The sequence below is a fragment of the Sphaeramia orbicularis genome, chromosome 6 (assembly GCF_902148855.1).
Source record: "Sphaeramia orbicularis chromosome 6, fSphaOr1.1, whole genome shotgun sequence".
Classification (NCBI taxonomy): domain Eukaryota; kingdom Metazoa; phylum Chordata; class Actinopteri; order Kurtiformes; family Apogonidae; genus Sphaeramia; species Sphaeramia orbicularis.
The window spans coordinates 20,740,964-20,754,102 of NC_043962.1; the positions used below are offsets into that span (position 1 = coordinate 20,740,964).

The 13,139-nt window shown below is 38.1% G+C and overlaps 1 protein-coding gene across 1 annotated transcript; it reads left to right on the plus strand.

Moving 5' to 3' along the window:
* The first annotated feature begins 6,350 nt into the window (after positions 1–6,350).
* On the plus strand, positions 6,351–13,104 carry ldha (lactate dehydrogenase A4). Its single transcript, XM_030135910.1, has 8 exons — positions 6,351–6,467; positions 8,513–8,638; positions 9,396–9,513; positions 9,632–9,805; positions 9,883–10,056; positions 10,208–10,325; positions 11,541–11,664; positions 11,792–13,104. The coding sequence occupies exons 2-8, from the start codon at positions 8,513–8,515 to the stop codon at positions 11,954–11,956; spliced, it is 999 nt and encodes a 332-aa protein (XP_029991770.1). The 5' UTR covers positions 6,351–6,467; the 3' UTR covers positions 11,957–13,104.
* The last annotated feature ends 35 nt before the right edge of the window (positions 13,105–13,139 follow it).

Below are 13,139 nucleotides of genomic sequence, written 5' to 3' on the forward strand. Positions count from 1 at the left end.
ACTGGAATAAGATGTCACATTAGATAATACCTGACCTGCTAAAATTTCCTAAAACTAACAAAAAAAGAAACAAACACCAATGCTGTGTGTGTCTGGAAAAAGACACAGAATAGTTGACTAGGCATCTAACTAGATGACAGGCATATGCAAAAGCTTTTATTGGAGAACTTGGGTCAAGAATTAGATGCATTAAAACTGAAAACAAAAAATAAAAAAAGGAACTCAACTATTTTCTCTACACTGTTTTCGGGCTGTCGAAAATCTACCTTTTAACTGGAAATTTTGGTTGCTCATATGTAACTGACAGCTATAATTACAGATTGCTACCACTTTACTCCATGGCGTGACACACAAAAGTAGTTTCACTTTTCCACTGTGCCTTTAGTTTATACATACAACACTGAAGTAAAATATTTAACATCTGCTGTGAGTTTGTGAGTGAAGTTGTAGATATCTGTTGAAAAAAAAAATGTTTTAATTACTGACGTGACAGTCAACAGGATGACTTTGCTCTTTAAAGATGTTTATAAAAACAAGCAAAATGTGAATCTTTATTAAATGTACAGTGACAGCAAAAAGTGTTATTCTTCATACTTTGTCTTAGACATTAAAATTCTTAAAATAACCAACTATTAAGGCAGATTATCTGCTAACTCTGCTAATAATTCACGGGTACATTTGACCTGTCTATCTCTCTCTGTTTGTGTACTTTGTAAGCCTAACCCTAACCTTATAAATAACCCTTTGTAGTTTATAATCCTCTGTATTTGCTGGTTAAGATTGTTTGTCAGATTTATGATGAGGTGTAACCCTTTGGCCCCTGATGTGTCTGTGGTGAGCATTCTGAATGTATAGTTTATTTTAAATATTCCTAAATATTCAACCGTATGCTTCATAGAAAATATTTAGAAATGTACTGATAGAATAGACCTTGTTCTTTCCAGAGACATCTGAGCATGCTCAGTGCACCCCCCACCACCTGTGGAATGGGGGGTAAAACACAGAGCAGTGAGTAAGACTGACTCGCTATAAAAATAGATGGTTTGGGTTTTTTTTTTCTCCACTGTTTTATTTGTGGGGGGGTTTTTTTGTTGTTGTTTTTACTGTTGTTTGCAATGGTGTGGTGATTTTCCTTAAACTTTTTTTTATTGCATTTTTACTGAATTTTGACCGTGTAACTGCTTTTTGGGGTTCAGCCAGGTGCCAAAAAGCAGCTGGACAGATTTAGAAAAGAAGAGCCCCAAAACAAATACTTGTTGTTCAGTGTGTTCCAGTTCACAGCTCATGTTCAACATCCTAAATCACTTATTAATGTGCATTCTGAGTGCCTTATTTAGTTTAAAAAAAAAAAAAAAAAAAAGTAAAACTTCAGTTCCTCTCTTTGTCTTTTTCTGTTATTCCACCCTGTTTTGACCCTAAAACACACAGTAAAGCAAAACCACTGAAGAAAAGGAACACAAGCACATACTCACAGCAGATTTTATGACACTTCTACACAAATTCCAAGCTTGTTTCATTGAAAAAATGTCTCAGGAGATAAAGGGTTAGAGTGAGATGTTCAGGGTTAAGATAAAGCTCTTGGACTGCAGTGTTGCCATCTTTAAGAATGATCCTGGTGACCATTGCGTCTTTAACAGAGTGGTGACCTGAGATGTACAGGTTCACTCATCTGTTTAAGTTGAAGATGGAGGCCAGCTGGTCAACACAGTTTCAAACAGAGGTGTCACATCATCTGGGCCATCTGGGACTAGTCCTCCTGGTCTTTGTCTCTTTTGAAAGATCCTCAAAGGTGGGGATGGGGGAAGGAGTTTGAGCAGGTCCAGCTGGTGTTGAGGTGTCAGAGATGGAGTGTGTGAGGGGTAAGACGGTGAGTTTAACATTTTAACCTCTGACATGTCTGTGGTGAGCGTTTTTAATGTATGATTTATTTTAAATATTCATAAAAATTCTACAATTTAGGAAAAATTTCAAAACATGCTGATAGAATAGAGCTTGTTTTTTCCATAGACATCTGAGCATGCTCAGTGGAACCCCCGCTGCCTGTGGAATGGGGGCACAACAGAGAGCAGTGAGTGAAACTGAATCACTATTAAAAAAAATAGACAGTTTGGGCTTTTTTTTTTTTTTGTTACACTGTTTTACTTGTAATTTTTTGTTTTTATTGTTGTTTGCAGTGTTGTGATTTTTTTTTCTTGTGTTTTTACAAAGTTTTGATCATGTAACTGGTTTTTAGAGTTCAACCAGGCACAAAAAGCAGCTGGACTGATTTAGAAAACTAGAAAAGCACTACTTGGAGAGCGCAGACCTCCGCCAAGACAGATCTCGCCCCCCCCGATCACCACCAAAATATACTCATTTATTCCTTGTGCCAGTATCAACATTTCCTGAAATTTTCCTCCAAATCTGTCCATAACTTTTTGAGTTATCTTGCACACGGACAGACACAGACAAATCAGCACCAGCAAAAACATAACCTCCTTGGCGGAGGTAAAAAGAACCTAAAACAAAAACTACTGCGCTAATATTCAAATACTTGTTGTTCAGTGTGTTCCAGTTCACAGTTCATGTCAAACATCCTACAACTCTAATTAATGTACATTCTGAGTGCCTTATTTAGGAAAAACCTGTCAAACTTCAATTCCTCTCTTGCCTTTTTCTGTTATTCCTCCTAAAACACGCAGTAAAGCAAAACCAATAAGAAAAGGAACACAAGCACATATGACACTGAAACAGACACAAATTCACAGCAGTACGTTTACCTGGAATAATGTCTCAGGGGTTAAAGGGTTAAACAGTAAATCTTCCAGGTCACACACAGATGATTAGGCATAGCATGAGGGGGATGGGTTCTTTCCATACTGGTGCAGACATAAGAAAAGGGATTTTTAGTTTTTCAGCACAGCTCCTTTTCCTAAAAAATCTGTCTTTTGTTGGGGTTTTCTTGCCTAAATGTTCATTTCTGCCTCCTCCTTGGTGGAGTTTATCTGTAAACAAGGGCTTGTTGTCATCAGGTCTGAAGAAGGTCGTAGAGGTCACACATCCACACAAAAGCTGACGAACAATGCTGAAGTGACAATGCGTTTGCACAGTCCAAACTTTGTCTTCTTTGAAAGCTTTGGATTTCTGCCTGCATTCTAGGTCACACGAAGATGAAGAATGCAGTGATCAGAGATTCCATAGACTGTGTGGCCCACTGTGGATTTATCCTGGGTGGTACACTTGTGTGTATTTATGGTCTGTTAAAATCCACTTTAAGAAATCAAAATGGATGTTTCTGCCTCATATGAGTTATCAGCTCAGTCATGTGTGATAATGCCTTGTTTTTATTATCTATTTATTTATTTATTTCATAAGATAAAAGAAAGACACTGAAAAAGAAAATCTACCTTTACATATCAGCACACCGACCACATTATGAAGGAAAAGGAGCAGATCGAAGAACAATTTTATATTTTCTGGCCCTCTTCATCAAAATACTTGTGCATTTACAGCAAGAATTTCAACCTCTTACAACATTGTCTGCCACAACTAAATACTGCAATTCATCATTTGCAAAAAAAAAAAAATCAAACAATTTATTATTTCATTTCTCATTTTCTTTAACCTTAACCTTACAGCCAAGCACTTTAGAAAGAAAAAAAAATCAACAAAAAAGCTTAAAATAAACATAAAACATGCAAATAACAAACAAAAATAACATCTTAGAAAAATTTAAACATGTAAATATACAACTGAACTTATTAATACTTATTTAATACATTCAAAGTCATTTTAAATCAATGGGAAAAGGACAAATGTGGGTGTAGATATTTTTTCTAATTGTTTGAATTGGGTTCGGCTTTGAGATGCTTTTAGGGAACATTGTTGTTATACTTTAGTACCTTATATGTATGTTCTTATCAGTTTTAAGTTTGTTTTTAATACTGATTTTCATTGTGTTTGTGTATATCAGTGTGGATGTATGGCTGTGATTTCCATTTTGTGTAACTTCTGCTGCTGCTGTCTTGGCCAGGACACTCTTGAAAAAGAGATTTTTAGTATCAATGAGCTTCTTTTCCTGGTTAAATAAAGGTTCTAATAATAAAATTAAGTTTTCACATATCAACACATAACTGACTAAACAAAAAAGTATAAATATACCGTAAAAAGAAAAAAATTTACAAATAATATTCTGTTATTGGCAATGTAATTCCATTGGCAATAATTAAAAAAATCATCATGCAAATAAAACATCCATTTTTCCTCAAACCTATAAACTTGTAAATATGTAACCACTTCTTTCTTTCTGCTTGCAAATAAAATAAAGTCAACCAATCCTGAGTAGTGGTCTCGAATGTATTACACTGTTTAAAGTCACATTTATGATGCAGTGAGTTTTAGGAATGGAGCAGTGATATGTGTGAAAATACATGAAATGATGCAAAAAAAAAAAAAAAAAATCCAGGCCATTCACTTCTTTGTCAGGAGTCTAAAATGGCAGCAGCTATTTATTAGGTGAGGCCAGGAGTAAACAAAATGTCAAGGCACAGCTAGATTACTATCACATGGCAGGTAACTGAGAGCAAAGGAAACAGCTCTCCACGGGGGGAGGGGCGGAGGCTATTAGAAAGATACCATGTTCAGAAACAGACACCACTGTCCATCAGTCTGATCAACATAATGTCTGAAACTTCTTGTGGTGGCTGAATCAGATCTGTCAAAGAAATATAAAAAATAGAAAACCTTATAATGTAATAACCTCGACTAGTCAGTAGGGGGAGTTAGAAAATAGGTGGATGACTTCAACCAGGTATTATTCAACACCCATGGACCCTCTTGACCTTTTCAACCCAAATTTGATACTGTTACATAACATAATAATATATGGATTATATCACACAGATATAACATGGCCTGTCATGATATGAGCTGTACAATTCTGAACACCCATTTCCTGCAGCTCACATGACTCAGGGTTTCTTATTTCTACAAATTGGAGGAAATTCCCAGTACACGTGGTTGCAGCAACAACGTGGTGGCAAAGAAGTAGTACCTAGATCCATTCTTGAGTAAAAAAGCTAAAAATAAATGCATTACAGAAGCGATTCAAAGGGATACAATTTGTAAGCCAGCTTCCATCTTTTTTTGGAGTAATTTATATTCTGATGTGGAATGGGAAAAAGTATGGTTATTACCAAGAAAGTTTTTTTTTATTTTGAATAAGGTGAGAGAGGTATCTTTAAAACTGTTACACAGGTGTTATCCAGTTAATTCAGCTTTAGTTAAGTATAAGATCAATGTCGACCCTCTTTGCTCATGTTGTCATAATTCGGATGAAACATTAACTCATTTGTTTTTTAGGAATGTGCCTTTTGTCCAATTTTTTGGTGTGATATCAATCTTTTTTTTAAATACAAAGCTGGATATTTCTTTTAACTTCAAAACTGAAGATATTTTATTTGGTTTCTTTATTGCTGATCTGCCTACTCGGAAATTGTTTATTCTTAATCTCATTTCCTTATTAGTCAGATTTCATGTACATGCCAGCAAATTTGCCAATCAGAAACCCAGCTTTGTGGTCTTTAAATCTTACTTAAAATCCTACCTAGACACACTTAACTTTTGCACAAACCCTAAAGCTGTGAAGACAAAAGCCTTATGTAACAAATTTAAGTTATTTATTTATTTTCTCTCTCTCTTCTTGTTTATTCCTTTACTTTCATTTATTTAATTTATTTACCTATATATGTATTTATATTTAACTTCTTCCTGCCTCCCCTCGAGCATTATGTTTTCTCCATGCCATGTTCTGTTCTATGTGTATATGGTATTATGCAGATAAAGTATTAAAATAGTACCTACATTTAAAAAGAAAAGAAAAAAAAAGAAAAGAAAAGAAAAGAAAAGAAAAGAAAAGAAAAGAAAAGAAAAGAAAAGAAAAGAAAGAAAAAATAGCCAGCTTCCAAATGGGCTGTTAAAAACTGGCATGTGATTCAACTCTATTTAACCCATAATAATATTTTGACGCATAAAGTTCATTACTATCATATATTATGCGTTCTTCGTGCGCCTGTGTTATTATGTAATCACCTGCCCTCATCACTTCCACGACAGAAACAGCTGACAAAATAATAATTCTGATCAAAATAATAATAATAATAATAATAATAATAATAATAATAATAATAATAATAATAATAATAATAATAATCTGAATTTTCTTCCAGTCCTTTTCATATGCTTTCTCACTCAGGATGCGCACTGTTCTCAATGCCGCATCCTGTCTGAGACGTGACACAGAACACGCGGTGTGGGCCAAACCCACGCGATCTCATTAGTATGTGCGTACGTAACGTCAACGGAGGAGGCTGTCTTTAAATAGCGGGTTCCACCCCCTCCACGGCACCACTTCTGCGGAAAAGCAGCACTCAGGAGGAGCAGTCACATTCCAGTCCGTGCTTCCACCGTTTTACAACCGAAGCCTCAAGGTAACAATCTGTGTCTGGATGAGAAATCACATTTGACAGCTTATTTTAGACGTTTTTCTTTTCATTTATTTTCTTTTTTGGGTAGAATTTGTAACCTATCATTGACTGATCAGCGTTGCCACAGATGGGGACGCACTAGGCTGGTGCGCATTTTGGATCTAGGGGCGTGCCTATATATGTGTGCCTATATGTAATCGATAGTGTTTACTGGGTGTGTTTGAGGTTGGCATCAATTACAGTTCATCAATTACAGTTCTGTCACGATGCAGTTTGTATTTTCTGAAATGCAGTAGATATAAGCGGCAGCAGGAAGTAGGCCTGCAACTTTAGCTTCCTACTTGTTGCAACCAATGAATTGTATTTAATAGTTTAAGAGCTGATAGCAATTAATATGATCACACTAAAATTGCTTCCTGGATGTGTTTTCTCCACATCCCCACAGCGCAGTTTTTGCTAATCGATGGCCAAAAAACCAAAACCTCCTATTTGCAAATTTTTAGATTTTGAGTTTTCACATTAAATGGTGAGAACAAGGATGACTCCACATTTTCAGTCTATCTGCAAGATAATCTCACCCTGTTTTATGACATGAAAGTCACCTGACAAAAACCTCCTAGACCATACTATAATAAAACTAAGCATTTTTTATTTTTTATTTTTTATTTGGTTCCTGAAAAAAGTGATTTTTTTTTTTTTTTTTTTTTTCCCAGATAGGAGGTTTTGTATTCTGGCCATCGTTATGTAATTTACGCAGCAGTCACGCTTGCACACTGTTGGCACTGAAAGAACCACTGCATTCATACAGTACATATCTCCCACGGGGGGTGGAGTGGAGATCATGGTGAGAATGTCTGTGAAAATGCAGCTGTTTGGGATAACAGGTGTTTAAGTCCATCTGACCTTTTGGAGAGCAGGTCTGGTAAAATGTTATTATATAGTGTGAAATTTGATAATGCAACTAGTTTTATTTGTACTAGTGTGCAGCAGCAGCAGCTACTTAGTACAAGTTACAGAAATGCATTTAATCAGCTTGACTTGAAACGCCCATATCTACTAGACTCATTCTGTACCTATATCGCATTAAATACTCTCAGCTTTTAATAATCCTTCTAATCCTCATTCATCCATCATACCAAGGAAGTAATCTGGTAGTTTGTGCAGCACATTTCAACTGCAAGACAGCATATCTGGTCTTAACTGGGCAGTAATCCTACAAAGGGTGGTCTTATACCAGCAGACCCAGCTCTCTGAGAGGCAGTGGTATGGGCTAAGCTCCAGTTCACCTGTGAGGGAAAGATAATTGGATAACAGGATATTAGTCATGACAGTCCCATTCAGCATATTTACCATTTGTCTGCTAATGTGTGCAAACCCATCGTGCACAAGCTCTTAAATATCCTGCTGAAGGATGCGTGCAGTGTATTAGTCCTCCGGGCTGCCTACTACGTGCTTGTTTCCACATCACTATGAAGCAGTAACCTAGTCACTCTGATGATGTCACCGTCTGCAAGCGTGTGCTCTCTGCCATGTCTGCTGTACCAGGGAACAGAAATAGTGTTGTGTTACGTCATCAAGGGAAGGCCTGTGGTGGACAGAGACAGGGTGGCAAAAAATTTCCCAATGTCGTTGTCATGGAGACCAGGAAGGGAGCTGTAGAGCACTGAGCGCTATCATACACTCTTTAAGGAAGTGGTTGAAAAAGAGTGATTTGAAACTGGAACTGTTTTAACCCATGTGGTTAAACGAGGAGGTATAGATGTCGCACATTGAATTAAGTACTGGTAGAGGGGAGAAAAGGAAAATTTAAGTTCGACTCATTCAGTGAAAGATGAGCAAGCAGTCACGTACACCCTTGTGGAGATCTTATGAGTAGCAGTGTACTCAAATTGTCCTATACATAATGCAATACTTCACTTCCTGTTTGTCAACTTTCACTTGTTCTATATTCCGTCTGCAATCCTCATTCCTTCTACCTTTCACTCTTATTCTCCCTAAAAACTGTCTCAACTTGTCTGTGTGGCTCATTTCTTCATCTTTACCTGCAGATGTCCACCAAGGAGAAACTCATCAGCCATGTGATGAAGGAGGAGCCTGTTGGCTGCAGGAACAAGGTGACGGTGGTGGGCGTTGGCATGGTGGGCATGGCCTCTGCCGTCAGCATACTGCTCAAGGTGAGAGGGGGGGGGGGAGAATATGCAAAGTGAAGAGAATGTTGAATGATTTGTGGCTGAATGTGTGCAATGGGAAGCAAAAGGTGTCATGCATTTGGGGTAAATGATTGATTGTATGTTCAGCTCTGCAATGAACTGGCAAAATGTCCAGGGTGTACCCCTGCCTTCGCCCGTAAGTAGCTGGGATAGGCTCCAAGTGACCCTAGTGAGGATAAAGCGGGTTCAGATAATGAATGAATGATTGATTATAGAGAACTCCACAGGGAGTTGGAGTAACTCTTTTAAAAAGAGAACTGGAACAGTGACACACAGATTATGAATGAATAATATAAAAAAAGTTACCACATCTACAGTAGTGAATTAATGCAGCCAGTTAGAAAGATACTCATGGTTTGTAACATGAGAGCATGGACAAAATGTCCCACATGGTTAATCAAATATTTAATTCTTCAAGTCTGTGCTCTAGAGAAGACACAATGCTTTGTAACACAGAAGAGCCACAGACATATTTTTGTAAAGCCATATTACAACAGTTAATGACACTCGTAACCTCCTTTCACACTGCACATGTATAAAAAAGAACCAGAAATGTGACATTCCTTATGTGTTGGGTAAAGTGGAGAAACACTACCATAGGTTTAGGTGGATAGGTTGAGACTTGAAATGAATGCGATAGTGCGTCTTATCTTTTATATTCATGTAAATTCATGTAGATTACAGTGTGTGATGGATTATTTTTTTGTATGTAAATAACCAGGACTTGTGTGATGAGCTGGCTCTGGTTGATGTGATGGAGGATAAACTGAAGGGTGAGGTCATGGACCTGCAGCATGGATCCCTCTTCCTTAAGACTCACAAGATTGTTGCTGACAAAGGTGAGAATATGTTAAAATTACAACAACAAATTGCATCTGAAAAAAAAAATCTGTTATGGTGCTTCACCTTTACTGCAAATATAAGATCACAACATGTTCTTTTCTCATTTTTTCCCAGACTACAGTGTGACCGCTAACTCAAAGGTGGTGGTTATAACCGCTGGTGCCCGTCAGCAGGAGGGTGAGAGCCGCCTTAATCTTGTACAGCGTAATGTCAACATCTTCAAGTTTATCATCCCCAACATCGTCAAGTACAGCCCTAATGCCATCCTGATGGTGGTCTCCAACCCAGGTAAGATGGAATACCATGTGAATTAAGGATGCTTTTGAGGCGTACAGCTGAAATTAATGGCCTTTTAATCTTTGCAGTGGACATTCTGACATACGTGGCCTGGAAGCTGAGCGGTTTCCCCCGTCACCGTGTCATTGGCTCCGGCACAAACCTGGACTCTGCCCGTTTCCGCTACCTCATGGGAGAGAAGCTCCACCTGCACCCGTCCAGCTGCCATGGGTGGATCATTGGAGAGCATGGAGACTCCAGTGGTATGTAGCTCACTCTAAGCCAATGATCTGTGCACCTGTTTTATTTGGCTGGCCCTTATTTTATTACATAACTGTATATTGTGTTTTTGGAATGCTCTTTATTTAGAATGGATAGGGTTTTTTTATACTGTTTTATGTCTGTTCCTTTTAGTGCCTGTGTGGAGTGGTGTAAATGTGGCAGGAGTTTCTCTTCAGGCCCTTAACCCACAAATGGGAGCTGAGGGTGACTCTGAGAACTGGAAGGAGGTTCATAAGATGGTGGTTGACGGGTGAGTACAGTTTACATTCCAGAAATCCACCAATGCGCGACAATATTTTTCTGAACTCTGTGAACCTGCCTTGAAATCAGATTCTCTCTCTCTCCAACCTTTATCAATTTAATCATCTAAGCAAGCTGCCATGCACACACAGACCATCTGTACAGCACTGATTGGCTGCAATATGACATTTTATTGTAACAAATCTTCAGGGTTTTATGAGCCATATTAAACTGAAGATACGACAGTCTTTCAGCGACATTAACTAAATGATTCAATGGAAATTCAGTGGGGTTGCCGAACCCCAGTGAGGAATGTTGCCAAGGCAGGCAGAGGCGGGTACATGGTGTCCTAGGTTACAGGATCACCATGATTACTCTATTGGCAGCCAGGACAAAAACAACAGCTATGCTACTATATGTAATGTAATACTGCACAGTAGTGACCATGACTCAGTGACACTCTCAGGTCTGCAATGATTAAAAAGCCTTTCTTTTTTATTTCACTGTACCTTATCCTTGTTGTTTTACCAGTATTGCTCAAATGGTTACTTAGGTCTGTTGTAAGGTTTCTATATTTGAAGTTGCATAATTCATATGGAAAGTTAAGAAATGGAACAGTTTGTCCCCTCAGTAAATTTGTACTGTCATTTCATCCGTCTTGGTTTATCTTAAGTCGGCCATCTTCAACACAATAGGTGGTTTATGGCTGACATTTGCCAAGGTTTCAGTTGAGATTTCTTTTAAAAATGGGACAAAGAACAGGATATGATAACAAAGCAGAGTAAAAGAAGTTCAGCATGGGTCCTATTTCGCCTTCTTCATGGTTGGTAAGAGAGAGGTCTTATTAAATATAAATGGGCTTTTTTTTTTTTTCGTGTTTTTAACCGAATGAAGCAAAACTGCATCGCTGTCTGTACATGCTTCCTTTTTGGCTATTCTTACAAAACACAACTGTGAGTTTGAGACAGTGCTTTGTGTTTATGGCCACATTTTAAGCATGAAAATGTATAGACAGAAGATGGGGATGCTAAGTGAAAATGACAGGATTAGAGGTTAAGTTTTTATTTCTTGGAATTTTATGTCTATATTTAATTGTGGATAATGTTGAAGACAAAGGCAGAGGAATGACATGCAGCAAAGGCATCTCACTGGATTATGTTCTGAATTCTTAACTACTCTCCTTTGGCTAGACTCTTATTTCTTCATAATTGTGTTTTCACCACAGAGCCTATGAAGTTATCAAGCTGAAGGGCTACACATCCTGGGCCATTGGTATGTCAGTGGCTGACCTAGTGGAAAGCATCTTGAAAAACCTCCACAAAGTCCACCCCGTGTCCACATTGGTTCAGGTGAGGAGCTTTTGAAATCTCTCAACCGATGCATTTTCATCCCTTTTGATAGTTCACAGAAAACTGCATGTTGCAGATGTTTTGACCCGCTAACCCTGACCTTGCGTTTGCTTCCTCTGTCCATCAGGGTATGCATGGAGTGAAGGATGAGGTCTTCCTGAGCGTTCCTTGCATCCTGGGCAACAGCGGCCTGACAGATGTCATTAATATGACACTGAAGCCTGACGAGGAGAAACAGCTGGTGAAGAGCGCTGAGACCCTGTGGGGTGTCCAGAAGGAGCTCACTCTGTGAAAAGCCCCTGCTCTGAATCCTCCAGTCCAGCACAGTACCACAGTAAACAGTGGTAGAGTCCCTCCTATCATACCGCCTCTGTCCCCTTCAGCAACAGGGAAATGAAACCTCTGAATATCTCAAAAGGCCAAGTGTTTGTAGCTAAGCCAATGGCACATGTTGTAGCATAGCCAGTGGAAGCTAGATTTTACCTTCATGGTCATCATTTCTCTTTGCTGTCTCCTACACATCCTTCTACTATGACTGAATTCACCAAAATCCAAAACATACCTTTTAATGTTTCATCTCAGCCTGTGTTGGAGAGACAAGGTTGTCTGTTGTCTTGTCGTTACAAGAACAGTAAGGCCTTTGCATATCAAGCGTATACACTGTATGTACTGTCCGAACTGTATGTTACCACACTGTGCACTGTTGCTTCTTGCTGTTACACTCCTTGCTTGTAGTATGTATTTATTCTGTGTACTCAGTGATTGTTTCCAGTTGGTTATTTCCACTTGGTAATCTCTGTTTAGTTTTTCTTTGGAATATATAATAGAGACATTCCATTCTCTATGAGGAGGGCTTCTTGTGTATCCACAGTCCTACCAACACTGCTGCATATCACTGGACCAAAATCCTGTGATACCAAAGTACCTTATTATTAGAAGAACCAATGCTACATCTACTGGTTTGCATTGAAGCCTTTATAAACAAACGTAACCTTAAGTGCAATGACATAAAATAAAAAGGTTTTTGGAACTGGCCAGAAGCAACAATGGTTATATTTTGAGCGAAGTGATAGAGATACTAATGAGATAAACATTTACAACTTAACTCAGCAAAAGAAATGAATGAATAACAGAGAGCCAACGGGAAAAAGTCAGCTACTATGATGACCTGTAACAATCATGAAAAGGTACGGATTGTTTCTGTACCCAAAAAACCTCAGATTTAAGTATTTATTTTTCACCACCTAACTCTGGAAAAGTACATAAAGATAAAAACAATGGTATTATTTATAGCTGTTAATACTAATGAGGTCTATTTATGTATTGTTACCTTACATGTCTCAGTCAGATCTAATCTGAGATGATGTACCTGCCATGGCAGCTGGATATTGATTTTTATTTTGCTGTGACATCAAATAAACCTGCCAGGATTAAAGGTCAGTCCTTTGTCCATTTGTTTGTCAATCAATCGAGAA

What these genes read in the sequence shown, in the direction of transcription:
- ldha (XM_030135910.1), top strand. Translation starts at nt 8,513, where the DNA reads ATGTCCACCAAGGAGAAACTCATCAGCCATGTGATGAAGGAGGAGCCT. An exon ending in CCGTCAGCATACTGCTCAAG is followed by an intron (nt 8,639 to 9,395) that starts GTGAGAGGGGGG and finishes GTAAATAACCAG; the next exon opens with GACTTGTGTGATGAGCTGGC. An exon ending in AGAGCATGGAGACTCCAGTG is followed by an intron (nt 10,057 to 10,207) that starts GTATGTAGCTCA and finishes TGTTCCTTTTAG; the next exon opens with TGCCTGTGTGGAGTGGTGTA.